Source organism: Myxocyprinus asiaticus, chromosome 30, assembly GCF_019703515.2.
Source record: "Myxocyprinus asiaticus isolate MX2 ecotype Aquarium Trade chromosome 30, UBuf_Myxa_2, whole genome shotgun sequence".
Lineage (NCBI taxonomy): Eukaryota > Metazoa > Chordata > Actinopteri > Cypriniformes > Catostomidae > Myxocyprinus > Myxocyprinus asiaticus.
Genome location: NC_059373.1, coordinates 39,700,411 through 39,717,068, shown reverse-complemented (window position 1 = coordinate 39,717,068; position 16,658 = coordinate 39,700,411). Strand labels below are relative to the sequence as shown.

The 16,658-nt window shown below is 39.1% G+C and overlaps 1 protein-coding gene across 1 annotated transcript; it reads left to right on the top strand.

Moving 5' to 3' along the window:
• The first annotated feature begins 325 nt into the window (after positions 1-325).
• On the top strand, positions 326-16,122 carry LOC127420726 (glycoprotein endo-alpha-1,2-mannosidase-like protein). Its single transcript, XM_051663230.1, has 4 exons — positions 326-1,436; positions 6,057-6,166; positions 11,679-11,755; positions 13,780-16,122. Exons 1-4 carry the CDS (start codon positions 935-937, stop codon positions 14,414-14,416), a joined length of 1,326 nt encoding a protein of 441 aa, XP_051519190.1. The 5' UTR covers positions 326-934; the 3' UTR covers positions 14,417-16,122.
• Positions 16,123-16,658: the final 536 nt, after the last annotated feature.

The window sequence follows — 16,658 nt, the reverse complement described above, 5'->3', positions numbered from 1 at the left end:
GACAACACTGTAGCATACTGCTTTTTGAAATGTAGTTTTGTCGTTACATAAGACGTAGGCAACTGTTTTAGGGGCCCTTCACATGTGTTCTTGTGCTAAAAACAAACAAACAAACAAAAACAAAACAAAACAACAACAACAACAACAACAACAAAAACATTATTAACACGTTCGGTGTGAACGCCCCTTACTATAGTAGGCAGTTTTCAGTTTACACTGTTCGGTATGCAGTACGCTTGTGTGCCATACCAGACACAGCCAGTGTCCTTGCGTGAGCATGCGTGCACAATGACACCCACGAGGCTCCACCTTCCAGTACCAAGATGATTTATCATGAGCACACTGGCGACAGAGACGCAGGAATCTTTTGTAAGGCCAGTGCATCTGATGTGAATATGTTTTGTACGTTGTAGAGTCGGACGCAATAGAAATGAAATGATGGAGACGTGTGCACTCGTGCATGTGATAATTGCATGATTGCATGGAAGCGTGCGACCTCACATTGCGGAACAAACAGACGTCTGGACCAGAAGCTTTCAGCTCACAGGCTGGTTGAAGTTAATTTTAGTTCTTTTAAGCAAAGAGTTTGAGTCTTTGACGGAAAGGAATATAATCATTGTTGAGTTAGTAATATAGCATGTGCTGTCAGAATGTCACAATAACAGTAATGTTGGCTGGGTCTCGATGAGGAGTGAAGCTTAATATGATCGATGCCTTTTTAGAAATTTCTTTACACATGCTGCAATGCGGATGCTTCATAATTTGCTAATGTAGTAATGATGGTTGCCACAAAGGACCTGTCAGGAGTGCCAAAATGAGGTCTGATAGGCTGTGCAAGATGGAATACAAGAAACAATTTCACAGGCCACTTTCGGTGTCCTGAGCCGTATAAACCTCTGTGTCAACTGCATTTCCAGGACAACGGAGAGCGACCATGAACAGGTTACGCAGGAAAGCGTGCGTGGCTCTTCTATTGTTCACCCTGTTTATTTTTGGCACCATGATGGGCCTACGAACCCTCAAGCCCACTGACGGATTCTCGGATCTTGCTCCAGGAATGGAGTTGATGCCTTTAGTGGGAGAGAGAATGGACCAGAGACCCAAACCTGGAATCGAATCAGCAGGTCAAATTGGTGTTGGGCAGGACACCAAGATAGTCTTCTCCAACTCTGGTCCTGACCACAGCATATTCTATGACATTCACATCTTCTATTATTTATGGTATGGCTCACCACAGATGGACGGGAGTTATGTGCACTGGGATCACATACTGGTACCACATTGGGACCCCAAAATATCTGCCAGTCACCCTAAAGGACGACACAATCCGCCAGAGGACATTGCGTCCAGTTATTTCCCTGAACTTGGACCCTATAGCTCCAAGGATCCAGATGTTATTGAGTCTCACATGGCACAAATCGAAGCCGCAGCTGCAGGTTTACAGCAAAAATACAAATCATTAGTCATGTTGATTCTTTTAGCATCACTAATATATATATATATATATGGATAGATAGATAGATGATACATACATATGTTTATTTTTTAATTTCAAACCCTTACAAACTTGTGAGTGTTCTGTTTGAAAAGTGTGCATGCTATTTGTCTTCAGCCCTTAAATGCACTTGTGTTTCGCCAAACATTTTTACATGTCTAAGGACTTTATGGCATGTATATCGAACATGAAAGAATCTACAAAATCCCAGATACTGTAAAATTTTCAAAGCATTTTCATGACAAAATTATAGACTAGAACATATTCTGTAATGTTTTATTGATTTATTTTTATATGTCAAAGAGATAAAGCAACAAATATTAGAACAGGATTCAATACTTCTACTCTGCAATTTTGTAAGATGCAACTGTCTCTCAAACACATATTGAGCTACACATAACACATAAGCTACATACACTGATCAGCCAGAACATTGAAACCACTGACAGTGGATTAACATTTAATATCTTGTTGCAATGGCACCTGTCAAGGGGTGGGATATATTAGGCATCAAGTGAACAGTCAGTTCTTGAATTTCATGTGTTGGAAGCAGGAAAAATGGGCGAGCGTAAGGATCTGAGCAACTTTGACAAGGGCCAAATTGTGATGGCTAGATGACTTGGTCAGAGCATCTCCAAAATGGCAGGTCATGTGAGTGTTCCCGGTATGCAGTGGTTAATACCAACAAAAAGTGTTTCAAGGAAGGACAACCGGTGACAGGGTCATGGGTGCCCAAGGCTCATTGATGCGTGTGGGGAGCGAACGCTAGTCCGTCTGGTCCGATCCCACAGAAGAGCAACTGTAGCACAAATTGCTGAAAACCTTAATGCTGGCCATGATAGAAAGGTGTCAGAACACAAAGTGCATCGCATCTTGCTGCGTATGGGGCTGCGTAGCCGCAGAACGGTTAGAGTGCCCATGCTGACCCCTGTCCATGGCCGAAAGCACCTACAATGGACACGTGAGTGTCAGAACTGAACTATGGATCAGTGGAAGAAGTGGCTTGGTCTGATGAATCACATTTTCTTTTAGAGCATGTGGATGGCTGGGTGCGTGTGCGTCATTTACCTGGGGAAGAGATGGCAGCAGGATGCACCATGGGAAGAAGGCAGGCCGGCGGAGACAGTGTGATGTTCTGGGCAATGTTCTGCTGGGAAACCTTGGGTCCTTGCATTCATGTGGATGTTACTTTGACATGTACCACCTTCCTAAAGATTGTTTCAGACCACGTACACCCCTTCATGGCAACGGTATTCCCTGATGGTAGTGGCTTCTTTCAGCAGGATAATGTGCCTTGCCACACTGCAAACATTTTTCAGCAATGGTTTGAGGAACATGACAGATTTCAAGGTGCTGACTTGGCCACCAAATTCCCCAGATCTCAGTCCGATTGAGCATTTATGGGATGTGCTGGACCAAAAAGTCTGATTCATGGAGGCCCCACTTCGCAACTTACAGGACTTAAAGGATCTGCTGCTAATGTCTTGGTGCCAGGTACCACAGGACACCTTCAGAGGTCTTGTGGAATCCATGCCTCGACGGGTCAGAACTGTTTTGGCTGCACAAGGGGGACCTACACGATATTAGGCAGGTGGTTTTAATGTTGTGGCTGGTCGGTGTATATGTATTTTCTCAGGCACATATTGAGTCTAAATAGATGCACAATTCACTACTTAAAACAGAATTGCAGCGGTACACCCAAATGTCAATAGCCATATTATGCTGTTCATGTGTTGTACTTGCTATAGTTTATTTCCACGTTGCTGCTGCATCAAATAGCAATGTCAAATGTAAATCAAATCAATCACTGAAACCACAGCGCCACCTTGAGGAACAAATAGTAAGTATAGTTTAACATGGTACAGTAGTCATAAGTATGAATATAGTACTCATTTGTCTTGTAATAAACAAACAAACAAAAAATATCCTGTTATTGTAAACTACATATGAAACAATTATAAAAATATGATTTATGGAAGTGAATATATTTATTGTGACACAATAATTCATATCACTGGTTACTAATGACCCTATACACTTTTTGTAATTAAGCAATTAGAAAAAATATATTTTTATATTATACAAATATTTTTTATTGTTACACCATCCAAAAAAAGGTTGAGGTAAAGGGGGTGGAATGACGTCACGGGTCACTAAAGACCCGAGGTATGCGTTTAAATGTTAAAATAAATGACACTTGATTTCATATAATGAAATGCAATGCAATGGCATGACTTCAGTGTTCACATACTTTATAGCAGGGGTGTCAAACTCAATCACAGAGAGGGTCAAAATTAAAAACTGGGACTATGTCGAGGGCCAAACAGGGTCAACATTTATTAAGCTGGATAAACAATATTGGATAAATTGCAAAAGGAAAACATATTTAGGTAGGCTACATTCTTCTTTTATGAATGTGCTTAAGCCAGATGTTTGGCACCTATTCTTGGCTGCCAGTTCATCAATGTTTGGGGTTAGATTCTTGAGGAAACCCTCAAGATGAAGTGAAGGTGTGCATCAGTGAGACGACTCCTTTGTGGGTCATCTTCATCACAGAGAAAAGCTGCTCATACAGGTATGTTCTTCCAAACATGCAGAGCATTTGAGCAGCATCTAGACGGAGTTGAGGCATCGTTTCAGGGATGAAGCCTGGAAACTGTGCAGCGCCCAGAGAGTCATATTTTGCCTTGAGTGTGTCACTACACTGGAGGTCTATCAGCTCCATTTGAAGGTTCACAGGTGCTCTTTCCACGTCAACTGCAAACGGATTGCTGAGCAGTTCAAATTTAAATTTCTGAACTGCAAAGTCGGCAAATCGCCGAGTGAACTCTGTGCCAAGCTCACCCAGTTTATCAGCAAATTGCGCAGTCAGAAACACAGCGGTAGAGACATGGTTTTTCAGTGTCTGGCAACACGGAAAGTGACGAAAGTTTCCTTGCTGCATCTGAGTATCCCACAGGCGCAGCTTGGCTCGGAAAACTCTCACTGCATCATACATGTCTGTGATCACATGTCCCCGTTCCTGAAGCTGGAGGTTTAGCGCAGTGAGATGTTTCGTTATGTCGCACAAAAAGGCCAGCTCACATCACCACTTTTCGTCCCGGAGCTCTGTGGTGTCTTTCCCTTTGCTTTCCAAAAACTGGCAGATTTCCTCATGCAAGCACTTCCTCGACTTAGCCATCACACCTCTGTGTGATAGGGCACAGTGCCATGTTCAGAATCTACCTCCTCAAGGAAAGACTGAAATTGGTGGTGATTTAAGCCTTTAGCTCTTATAAAGTTAACCGTAAGTGTTACGGTGCTTATTACATGTTCCATTTTGAGAGCTTTACCACACAGCGTTTCCTGGTGTATGATGCAGTGATAAACTGTCAGCTCACCTGCACATTTCTCCTGCTGCATGTTCTCCCGCATCCTCCCCACTAATCCGTTCTATTTACCGCACATCGCAGGCGCTCCATCTGTCGTCAATCCCATCAGTTTGTCCCAGGGCAGTTTCATTTCATTCACATACTTACATACTTCCTCAAATATGTCTTTTCCCGTGGTTTTGCCATGCATTGATGTAATTCCCAAAAGTTTCTCTGTAACGCATAAACTGGAGTCCACTTCATGGATGAAGATTGACAGCTGTGCAGTATTAGTCACATCAGCGCTCTCATCCACAGCAAGGGAATATGCAATGAAGTCTTTTCCCTTCTCCATCAACTGTTCTTGTAAATCGGTGGCAAACTCACATACACGATCAGCAACAGTATTTCTGCTTAAGCTTATATTTGAAAATGCTTGCTTTTTGTCTGGACACATGACGTCACACACTTTAATCATGCACCGCTTTACAAACTCTCCTTCGGTAAAAGGCCGGGCTGACTTGGCTATTTCTTCGGCCACAGCAAAACTAGCTTTCACGGCAGCCTCACTTTGTGATTTTGCTTTTGTTAACATAGTCTGCTGTGACACCAGAGACCTTTTTAACTCCTCTGCCTTCTGCTGTCTGTCCTCATGCTTGTATTTGTCCTGGTGTTTTGTCTCATAATGGCGTCTTATGTTATATTCCTTAATTACGGCCATGCCAGCTCCACAAACAAGGCAAACTGGTTTACCGCTAATGCAAGTAAACAGATACTCTGCCTCCCACCTGTCTTGAAAGCCCCTGTTTTCAGAGTCCACTTTTCGTTTGGCCATTTCTTTTGGGAGGCTTGTTTAAATGTAATTAAAAGTGACGAGTGTAGTTGACTTCTGACCTCTGATGAATGTGCTATAGAGTGAGGGGAAGGTGCAGCTGGGCTTGCAAGTCTTGGCATGCTCCCTATTGCAGTGCATTCTGGGACTTGTAGTATCAGCGGTGTGCGTCCTGTATAACGGCGGGCCAGTTATGATAGACATATGATATTTTCTCGCGGGCCGGATATAATTGGGCCTTGAGTTTGACATGTCTGCTTTATAGGGTCACTGTATAATATGCAACAAATGGATCAGAATTGTAACAAATGAATTAGGAGTCATTAAAAGAGGCACATTCTGCTGCTTTAAACAAATATATTTCCACTTTTAATGGCAGGTGTGGTGGTTCTGTCCTGGTACCCACCTGGTGTGGCAGATGAACATGGCAAACCCTCTGAAGATCTAGTGCCAGTTGTTATGGATGCTGCCCATAGACACAGTATCAAGGTAACTGGTGAGAGATTCCAAAAACTTATCTACTTACACAGAAACTTTGGGTATAAAGTTGCATGTTATCTTATTGTTTTTAAAACTAGTTCTCAACTTATATATATTATAAGTTATATTTAAATATTTAAATATTTCACAGTTCTTGATTGCACTAGTTAATGAAAATTATATCACGGGTCTGTTGAATGCTTGATTTTGATTGGTTCACAGATGTTCTAAGATGTGCAGTTATTTTTCAAGTAAACACATGGCTATGAAGTAGTTCCAGGTCTTGACCACATAACAGTTCCATATCACTTCGCCAAATTATTTCAGTTATTTCAAAGAGCCCTACAGGCTACCACAACAAAATAACCAGTTAAAACAAAGGCATTAATCAAATTAATTTAATCAAAGTAAATCGGATAAGAACGTCAAACAATGTCTAAAATATCCTACATTTATTTCAATTTCGGTTAAAAAGAGCCCTCGTGTTCCCTTATCTCACCTGCACTTACACATGCACACACACACACACACACACACACACACACACACACACACTGAGACCAACAAATAGAGATGCATCCCCGCGACTTGATCAATACAGTTTCTATTATCCGAAATAACTTTTAATGTTTCAGTGTATTTCGCCCTAATCAGTGCACACCCTTGACTCACTGGGATTGTAAACAGTTGTTTAGCAATAGAAAAGCTATATACAAGAATGCCGACACTCGCTGCTGCTGAGACATAAACTTACACTTTGGCAATTTTAAGCGATGTTATTCCTGACGAAAGCCACTTTAAACACAGGCAATTCAACTCGTGATCTCTCTCAGTTTCTCTCTTTCTCTCGCTCACACACACACACATGCACTACCTTGTTACTCCAATGCCGAGAAGCAGCGCATCCTCCGTTGCTAGTTCTAAAGTGATGTTTTCGAACTAGCAACGAAGGCTTGAGCTGTATCAGAGCTAGATACACTTGATCAATACAACAGTTTCTGTATTATCTGAAATATCTGTGGGAAACAGCCTCGCACCCCCTCCTCCTCTCACACACGTGGACACACAGACATTATACGCATACGCAAACACTTAATCGCGAGAGAAAAACAGAGCTGTCATGTCAGCCACACATGCATCTCCGTAGGGTTGAAAAAAGTTGTTTTGGTTTACGACGGAAATATGGCGACACTCGCTGCTGCTGAGAAGTGCTTAAACTTACATCTTGGCAATTTTGAAGCGATGTTATTCTGACGAGAACTTCAACAAAAAAGTTAATCCCAGAAAAGAGTTTCTTTCGATCCCTCAAACACAAACTCACACACAAACTCACACACACATGCACAAACGCACTACCTCATTATTCAGTAAGTCCTCGAGTAAAGCAGCGCAAGCCTCGCTATCCTCCGTTGCTAGTTCTAAAGTGTCGTATTCGAACTAGCAACGAAGGCTTGGACTGATCAAAAAGCAAGACGCTGAATCCGTGGCGACAAAGTAGTTTCTCTCATAAGAGCATTTTAGGGACGAAAACCAGAAAATGTCATGAGATAAAACCCTGAACGATGTCTTAATGTGTGGTAACCGTGGTATAAGCGGAATAATTGACTCCGGCCCGTTGAATTGTTTAACAATAATGCACATCCGAGGTGTAACGATCACTCCGCTGCACGTCGTGACCGCATTACCACCTCGGGTGTGCATTATTTTTCAACAATTCAACGGTCCGTCTTCAGTTATTCCTTACTTAAATGATCCTATCCTGCCAAAGACCCCATGAAATCAAAATGGGATTGTGACGATGAGGAGGGCATGGCCGGGCCGCCAAGCCCTTGTCACAGCGATTTTCTTTTTTTTTATTCTGGCTATTAGTCGTTAGTTTTAAGGCCATCTTTTTGATAATTTTCTCTTAAAAGTTAACCAGATTACTTAGTTTTAACAGATATACGCATTAACAAATTAAAATCTTGGACCAAAAATATTAAAGACATCTGCTCAGAGTAATGTACAGATTTTTGTCAAATAAACTGCTCTTTAGAATGATATTGTAGGTAAGGTAAATAGACAAAATGTATGCCGTTTCAATTATGGGGAAACCACAGACCTATTGTGTCTTTTTAAAGAAAAACAAGTTAAAATCAATGGGTAATTTTATAATCCAATGTTCTGCACTTGTGACATATTTGCATGTGTAAAGAGACAAGATGTTAGACAGCCTGACCACTGCTGCTGTTCTTATATCACAAATGTGTAGCATTTTCCATGTTACCATTCATTTGTTCATGGTGGTTCCACCACATGACTTTTTAAGTTATTAAATATTAAATTACATTTCTACATACTTGACACTTGTGTTTAAACTAGATATTTAAAAGATTTCTCATTTTTATCACCTTAGACAACCTTACTTAGTCAAAGAACCATTACTGGGTGGTCATTGACCATAGTGTTGTTCAGTGATGTTGCGGTTTCCTGGGGCTGAAGTAGGCGTTTGGGTGACTGAGGTAGTGTATATAGAGAAGTTGAAACGGTCAAGCACTAAACTTTGAAGCACCATGGTGGTTGTCTTTGGACTTAGACACACTTCCCCTCGAGGAAACCTTCCAGGACCTGCCTGTATGTGCAATTTGTGTGTCCAATGTCAAATTTGACTGTGCACTCTTGCCAATAAGTGAGCTGTCTCCTAGTTTGCTGATTAATTTTCCTTTCTACCTTGTATGCTATACTCTGCTTCACTTGTTCATGTTTTGAGTAAAAATGCTAACTTGTCTGTGCAGTGTAGTGCTTTCTTAGCCAACAACATGGAACATCGATTCACATCAATTCAATTTGTTTCTCTGCTTGCTTTGGCATTTTTGTTTCATGGTGTCACGAAACGAGACGTAAGGGCACATTAGGTAGACAGAACACAAGAACAAGTCCTCTGAGAACATGATTGACGAACTTGCAAAATGGATTGCTGTGGACTGTAGGTTTATGTTCAATAAAATGGGAATAAACAAAATATTGACTTCTAAAGCCAGTTTTTGTATTGTCTAAATTCTTTTATGTCAAAAAAATGCAATATATTTCAATCTGAATATATTTATGGCAGATGCTATTTGCACCCTGGTGCAAATAATGGTACAGTATATGCTATTTACACCCCAGTGTTAATAGTGGCAGATATTATTTGCACCCCAACCCTGGTGCAAATAATGGTAGATACGAATTGCTCCCTGGTGCAAATGGTGTCAGATACTATTTGCACCCATATTTAAATACTAACATACATCACTGCAGTGTGTTTATTGTGCTTATTTAGAGTCCCAGAGACACACTACATTAACCCCTTCCCCTAAACCTAACCTTAACCTTACCTTAGAAAAAATAACCTTGGTTTGATGCAATCTACACACAAGCGATGCCGAGCCACAGGAGTAAGAGGAAGGGAACGAGAGCGATCGACAGATCAAAACCTTCTCTGCACTCCTCGACATTCACTATGATGAAATCAGCATTTATATAAATTTGTATGTATTATTTTAAGTATTATTAAAGGAAATATTAAGAGTAGATACAGGAAATTGGATGGGAAAAAGAGTGGGATACAAACCACGGTCGCTAGGACAACAGTACACATTCATACACCACACACCATGCCACTGCAGAGACACTTATTGGTTGGTTTGTCGTATAATTCTCTGGTTCCACCAGATCTTTGGTGTGCAAATAGCTTGCCCTGTGTGGCAGATGCTATTTACACCAGGGTGCAAATAGACACTTTGTATATTAATTAGGCTATACAGTATATATTTATAATAATTTTCATTGTTACAGTATGTATTACTGATATTGAAATATCTTTCTTTTTGGACCTTTCTCAGCAAAAAATGCACTATATTCGAATATAATCAGCAAATAGTGATTAATTGCAACTGTTTTTATTAATTAATTGGCATTTCATTTAATTAATTCGACTGACAGCCTTAATTTCTATTTACGTAAACAACATAGACATTTTGGGGGACAGGTCCCCTCAGTATTCAGAATATTTTCAATTAAATGGGTTTTTCACTGATCGATTCTTACATTTTTTCACTCCCTAAATCTTGAATATTTAGTTACATCCTTAATGTTTTAATCTATACATCCATTTTGACTCTTCAATACACTAAAATCTGGCAGGCTCTGATTATCTCAGGATATGTATCCAGAGGATGAGACAGGGAAACAAATGGAATAATATTAGCATCAGTTCCATTCACTTTATATTAATGGAGAGTTATAAGGTGTGAGAAATTATTTCAGTTCCGGCAGACCTGGTTGAGATGTAAATTAGGTGTATGCCTGTGTCACATTTATGTGTATTTTTGTTCATGTCTTGAATAATGTTTTTGACTTCATGTCTTTATATTTTGAAATTAGTTTACTTCCTGGTCTGGTCATGTGTCTTAGTCATGTGGTTTCCTGTTTCCCTCATGTTTCATGTGTCTTGTACGTATTGGTTCTGTGGTTTATTAGTCTTGTCTTATCATTGGTTCTTATGTTATTAGTTCAGTTTTGTTATTGGTTGTCTTGTTATCTTGTTTCCTGGTTCTGTGTATTTATGCCCTCACGTTTGCCATTATCCTTTGTAGCCTGTAGTATTTGTTGTGTTCTTTTTGAGTTTCATTTAAACGCTGCAGTTAGATCCTCCTCCCTCATCTTGGCATTCATTACAGAAGAGATGTGTCTTTAGTCTAGACTTAAATTGAGAGAGTGTGTCTGAGTACCGAACAATGCTTGGAAGACTGTTCCATAGTTTAGGAGCCAAACAGGAAAAGGATCTACTTCCCTTAGTGGATTTTAATATTCTAGGTACTTTCAACAGGCAGAATTTTGCAAAAGTTGTGAACATGATGGATTATAGTGCGATAGAAGGTTGCTTAATTCATTATATCTATATTTAAGGAACAGCTACCTCAGTAATTTATGGCATAAATGTTTTACACCACACATAAAGCTGTGTGTATATATATTTTGTTTTGGAGCCAATATTAACAGATTACAACATTCATAACCTGTGTAAGCGAAGCAGTGCTATGTAGCAAGAGCTTAGTATAAATGTGAGTAGAGTTTCAGTGCTGAGCCTCTTTTTACAATTCACACTTTGGAAATGCATAATAAAGCTATTATCATCACAACGTTTTATAAAACAGGCTTTTACGAAGCAACATAAAATACTGGAGCAAACTACTATACCATGGAGAAGTCTTAATGAAAGCCAAGAGATTTTGCTACACACTCAGAGCCCCTCCAAGGATATATCTTATGCTTTGTTCAAATGCAAAATAATTTGTTTACAGCATAGAAAACTTTTCTTTGTAAAACAAGCGTTTATAAAAAGATGCCCAATATCAGTTCAAGATATGTATGATGTATTGCTAGCATACTTAAAGCTGGTGCTGTGTGTCTGAAAGATAAATTCAGAAGAGTTGATTCAGCTGTAGTAATGTTTTAGTCCCTACTTCATAACCTTCATAACATAAACAATCTTTTCCAGGTTGCGTTCCACCTTCAGCCCTACAAAGGCCGAACAGACCTCACCGTGCATGACAACATCAAATACATCATTGACAAGTAGGTAGCACCTCCTCAACCCGTGTCCATACTTCCTACATCTTTCCAACGCTAAAGAGTGTTCCTTCCTGCTAACCTAAAGTCGTAGCCTCTCTTTCATATTGATGAACTGGCTTGCTTTGAACTCAAGAGCTGAGGGTGAAATTCAGCCCAGCCTGAAGAAAAGATAGAGTGGTGTTTTCTTCCATAATTGATTCATGAAACAGAAAGTATAACATGACCTGATGGTCTCGCAGCTAACCCAATCAGCATACAGGTTCAAGAGAGCAATGGCTGAAACATGTTAATCTATAATACTAAAACAACCTCTTGACTGTAACATGTTGAGTAAAGTGTTAATGAAAGCATCATAAAAGGACTCATTAAAGTTGTTTAGCCTTGAATTTTTCTCTTCTAGCAGTTGGAATGGCTGAGGAAGAAAGACATTATGTAAGGGCGAGCGAAGTAAAGTGTAGGTTTACATGGGTTGAGTATCAGGTAATACAGACAGCTGTACTGCACTCTGTGGTTCAAACCATTATGTTCTCAGAGGAGTCCTCTCATATGTAGAATACATCCCATATGTAGAATAAAACTGCTTTTTTAGACCACTGATTTGAATTATCTGAATTGAAAAATTTTATAATTAATATTCATAGTGTTTATTATTGTATTATTTTTATTTTGTTTATTCAAGTATCTTGTAAAAGATATGCGAAAATGTTTAAAGCTAAACAAACCATTTCAATACGAAAATGATTTCTATCAATTTTTCAAAAATTACTTCCGTCAGTTCTGTGGCATCATTTCAACCACACCAAACAATTTTGGCTCATATAGTATAGGTTGTTTGAAGAAAACAAAGAAAAATCAAGGTAAATATCATATGTGAGCTGAATATTTTTATTGGCTGTCATATCCAATCAAGCTCTAATTTTGCCAAATTACACAAAAAGTGTGAGAATATTTTATTGTGTGGATACACAAAATATTAGTTATGAAGTTAGCTTTAGCAAGACAAAAGAGTCAGCCATTTTATTATTATTATTATTATTATTATTATTATTATTATTATTATTTTAAACGTTAACAGCCATTTCCACTACAGCTTTCTTTAAAACACAAAACAGAATGTAAGGTGTGCTAGACATGACACTGTGGTGGGAATTTTCATGACTTAAAAAAAAAAAAAAAAGACAAATCTTCTATGATGCATGTACATACATACACTGTTTGACATTGTTAGAAGAAAAAGAAACAAAAAAAAAAAACTTCTAGAAATCCACAGTGCTAAAAGTGCACGGATATGAAGAAACACCCATGTATGTTTCTTATATCAAAAGACGACTGTTAGATTTGTAGTAGCATGTGAGATGTTAAGGAAAATGTAAAAAATAAAAATAAAAATAAAATAATAATGATTATTTCAGTAGACCCTTTTTACACTTCCAGGTTTTAAAACACAGACGTAAAGGACTGTAGGGTAAACGTCTATAGCAGTAAACAGGAGACCATGCTAAATATAATTTTTGCTTACCCATTTGCTCCAAAAGCAAAATAAAAACTCAACTTATGTTTCCACAACATTCCAAATGAAGAACAAAATAGAGAGCACTGGATTACAGCAGTAAGACAAGACAAATATTCTGTCACTCCCTCAGCAGATGTATTAGAAACCTCATTGCATCTGTGGTAACTAATTTTTTTAAAACTAATTCCAGGGTAATATAAAGTGAAATGTTATAAATTTACACTACATAATTAAAAATTGGAAATATTAAAAAAGTTTGCTAGATTTATGCTGCTGTATAAGGTGGAAATACGTCCTCACAGTGAAGAAAAGGGTCCATTGCACCCTGCCACCCCTACTTTTTATTTCTTTTGGTGCAAAACTTTTGGTAAACATTCCGCAGTCCTCCACACTCGTCCTCTTTCACCTGAGCAGCAGCAAATATGTTGTCTTTCCTTACTTAACAAATGGTGTTATTGTGTACAACAGTTTCAGTAACGCAGTATAATTAAGCATATCTGAAATCTCTTCACAGATATGGCAAACATGGTGCTTTCTACAGATTCAAGTCCAGCACTGGGAAGGTTCTTCCACTCTTCTATGTGTACGACTCATACCTGACCCCTCCTGAGGCCTGGGCTGAGCTACTTACTGCTCGAGGGTCTCACAGTCTCCGTGGAACATTGTATGATGGCATCTTCATCGCTCTCATAGTGGAAGAGCTTCATAAGCACGACATCCTGTCCGGTGGGTTTGACGGCATGTACACCTACTTTGCTTCCAACGGTTTCTCCTTTGGATCTTCTCACCAGAACTGGAAAGCAATCAAGGTTTTCTGTGACAAGAACAACTTGCTGTTTGTGCCAAGCGCTGGACCTGGTTATATGGACACTGCCATTCGGCCGTGGAATAACCACAACACACGCAACAGAGTGAATGGGCGATATTACGAGACCTCTTTGCAAGCGGCAATGTCTGTAAGGCCTGATGTCATCACAATAACATCATTTAATGAGTGGCACGAGGGAACTCAGATTGAAAGGGCCATACCTAAGAAGACTGTGGCTCGTCTGTATTTGGACTATAAACCTCATCAGCCAGACTATTACCTGGAGCTCACCAGGAAGTGGGCGGAGCATTTTAGTAAAGAAAAAGAGCAGTGGCTTATGTGATTGTACCTCATAACAGCTCAGCATTGTTGAGTTTTGCTTTAGATTTATTATCTTTCAATTTATGCATAATCTTTAAGGCAGCAAAACAGCAAGGACTAGCAACATTATCTCTCTCTTGGTTATTTGCTATTGATTTTGATTTGATTAACTGTAAATTTCCATGCTGACAGATGTCCCGGTGGAAATATTTAAAGGGGTAATTCTGCCAAAAATGATAATTTTGTCATCCTCCTCATGTCACTCTAAACCTGTATTACTTTATTTATTTATTTTGTGTAACATAAAAGCAAAGGTTTTCAGGTCACTATGCTATTTTCTTTACAATGAAAGTGAATGGGGACTGAGGCTATAGAGCTCCAAAAAGCCATTATTCAAAGAAAATCCTCCCTCTGCGACAGCTCACTTCCACAAATTCAAACCTTGGTAAAGAGAAATGTAAGAACCAATGATATTTTATAACTTTGGCACAACATGATTGGTAACGAGACATGCAAGAACCAATGGCATTTATAAACTGCAATGCAGTTGTTAACAAGACAGTAAAGAACCAATGGCATTTTAAAACCTTGGCAGAATTCGACTGGTAACAAGACACACAAGAACTATTGGCTTTTTAAAACCATTGCGCATTGCAATCGCTACCAAGACATGCAAAAAACAATGGCATTTTTAAACCTTGGCATAATGCAATCGGTAATGAGACACACAAGAACCAATGGTATTTTAAAGCATTGGCATAACGCGATTGGTAACAAGACACACGAGAACCAATGGCATTTGAAACCTTGGCGTAACACGATTTGTACAAGACATGCAAGAACCAATGACATTTTAAAACCCTGGCACAACGTGATTGGCAACGAGAAGTGCAAGAACCAATGGCATTTATAAACTTTGGTGCAATTCAACTGTTAACGAGATAGTAAAGAACCAATGGCATTTTTAAACCTTGGTGCAACATGATTGGTAACGAGATGTGCAAGAACAAATGGTATTTTAAAACATTGGCGCGACGCGATTAGCAACAAGACACGTAAGAACCAATGGCATTTTAAAACCTTGGGATAATGCGATTGGTAACATGACACATGAGAACTATTGGCTTTTTAAAACCTTGACGCATTGCGAATGCTAAAGAGACATGCAAAATAACAATGGAATTAAACCTTGGCATAACGTGATTAGTAAGGAGACATGCAAGAACCAATGGCATTTTAAAACCATGCTACTTTATGATCTCTACTGAGACCAGCAAGAACCAATGGCATATTTAAACCTTGGTGTAACACGATCAGTAAGGAGACATGCAAAAAAATAATGGCATTTTTAAACTTAATGTGCAATGCAATCGTTAACAAGACACGCAAAAACCAATGGCAATTTAGGCCATGGCGCAACGCGATTGTTAACGAGACTTTAAAAATGAAGGCATTTTTAAACTTTGCCGCAACGTGATTGGCAATATAACAGACAAGACCAATGGCATTTGAAACCCTTGATGCATTGGGGTCACTACTGAGACACACAAGAACCACTGATAATTTTTAAACCTTGGCGCAACGAGATCGGTAACAAGACACTCAAGAACCAATGGCATTTTTAAACTATGGCGCAATGCGTTCGGCAATGAGACATGCAAGAACCAACTTCATTTTTAAACTTTGATGCAATGCAATTGTTAATGAGACACCCAAGAACCAATGGCATCCCTTACAAAAAATCTGGAGTTCTGGCAAACTAGCCACAATCTTGCCACATATTTTCCACAAATTTGCCTCTCATAATTTTCACATGCAAATGAGCTTGTGATTCACCACAAATGTTTGCCAGTAGTTTGCAGCTCTTCATAGTGGTGAACCTGCAGCAAACCTTTGGCAAAAATGGACAATTTACTGCAAATTAGTGGCAAATTTGCCATGAGCTCTTGATTTTTGTACAGAATATTTAAACCGTGGCACAACGCAAGAACAATAGCATTTTTAAACTTTAACGCAACAAGATAGGTAATAAGACATGCAAGAACAAAAGACATTTTAAAATCTTGGTGTAAAGCAGTCGATAAAAAGACACATAAGAACCAATGACATTTTAAAACCTTGGCGTATTGGGATTGCTACAGAGACACTCAAGAACCAATGGGATTTTAAAACCTTAGCACAATGTGTGTTAACTAGATACGCAAGAGTCAACATTTTAAAACTTTGATGCAATGCAATCAGTAATGAGACATGCAAGAACAAAT

What these genes read in the sequence shown, in the direction of transcription:
- LOC127420726 (XM_051663230.1), top strand. Translation starts at nt 935, where the DNA reads ATGAACAGGTTACGCAGGAAAGCGTGCGTGGCTCTTCTATTGTTCACC. An exon ending in AATCGAAGCCGCAGCTGCAG is followed by an intron (nt 1,437 to 6,056) that starts GTTTACAGCAAA and finishes TTTTAATGGCAG; the next exon opens with GTGTGGTGGTTCTGTCCTGG. An exon ending in ATCAAATACATCATTGACAA is followed by an intron (nt 11,756 to 13,779) that starts GTAGGTAGCACC and finishes ATCTCTTCACAG; the next exon opens with ATATGGCAAACATGGTGCTT.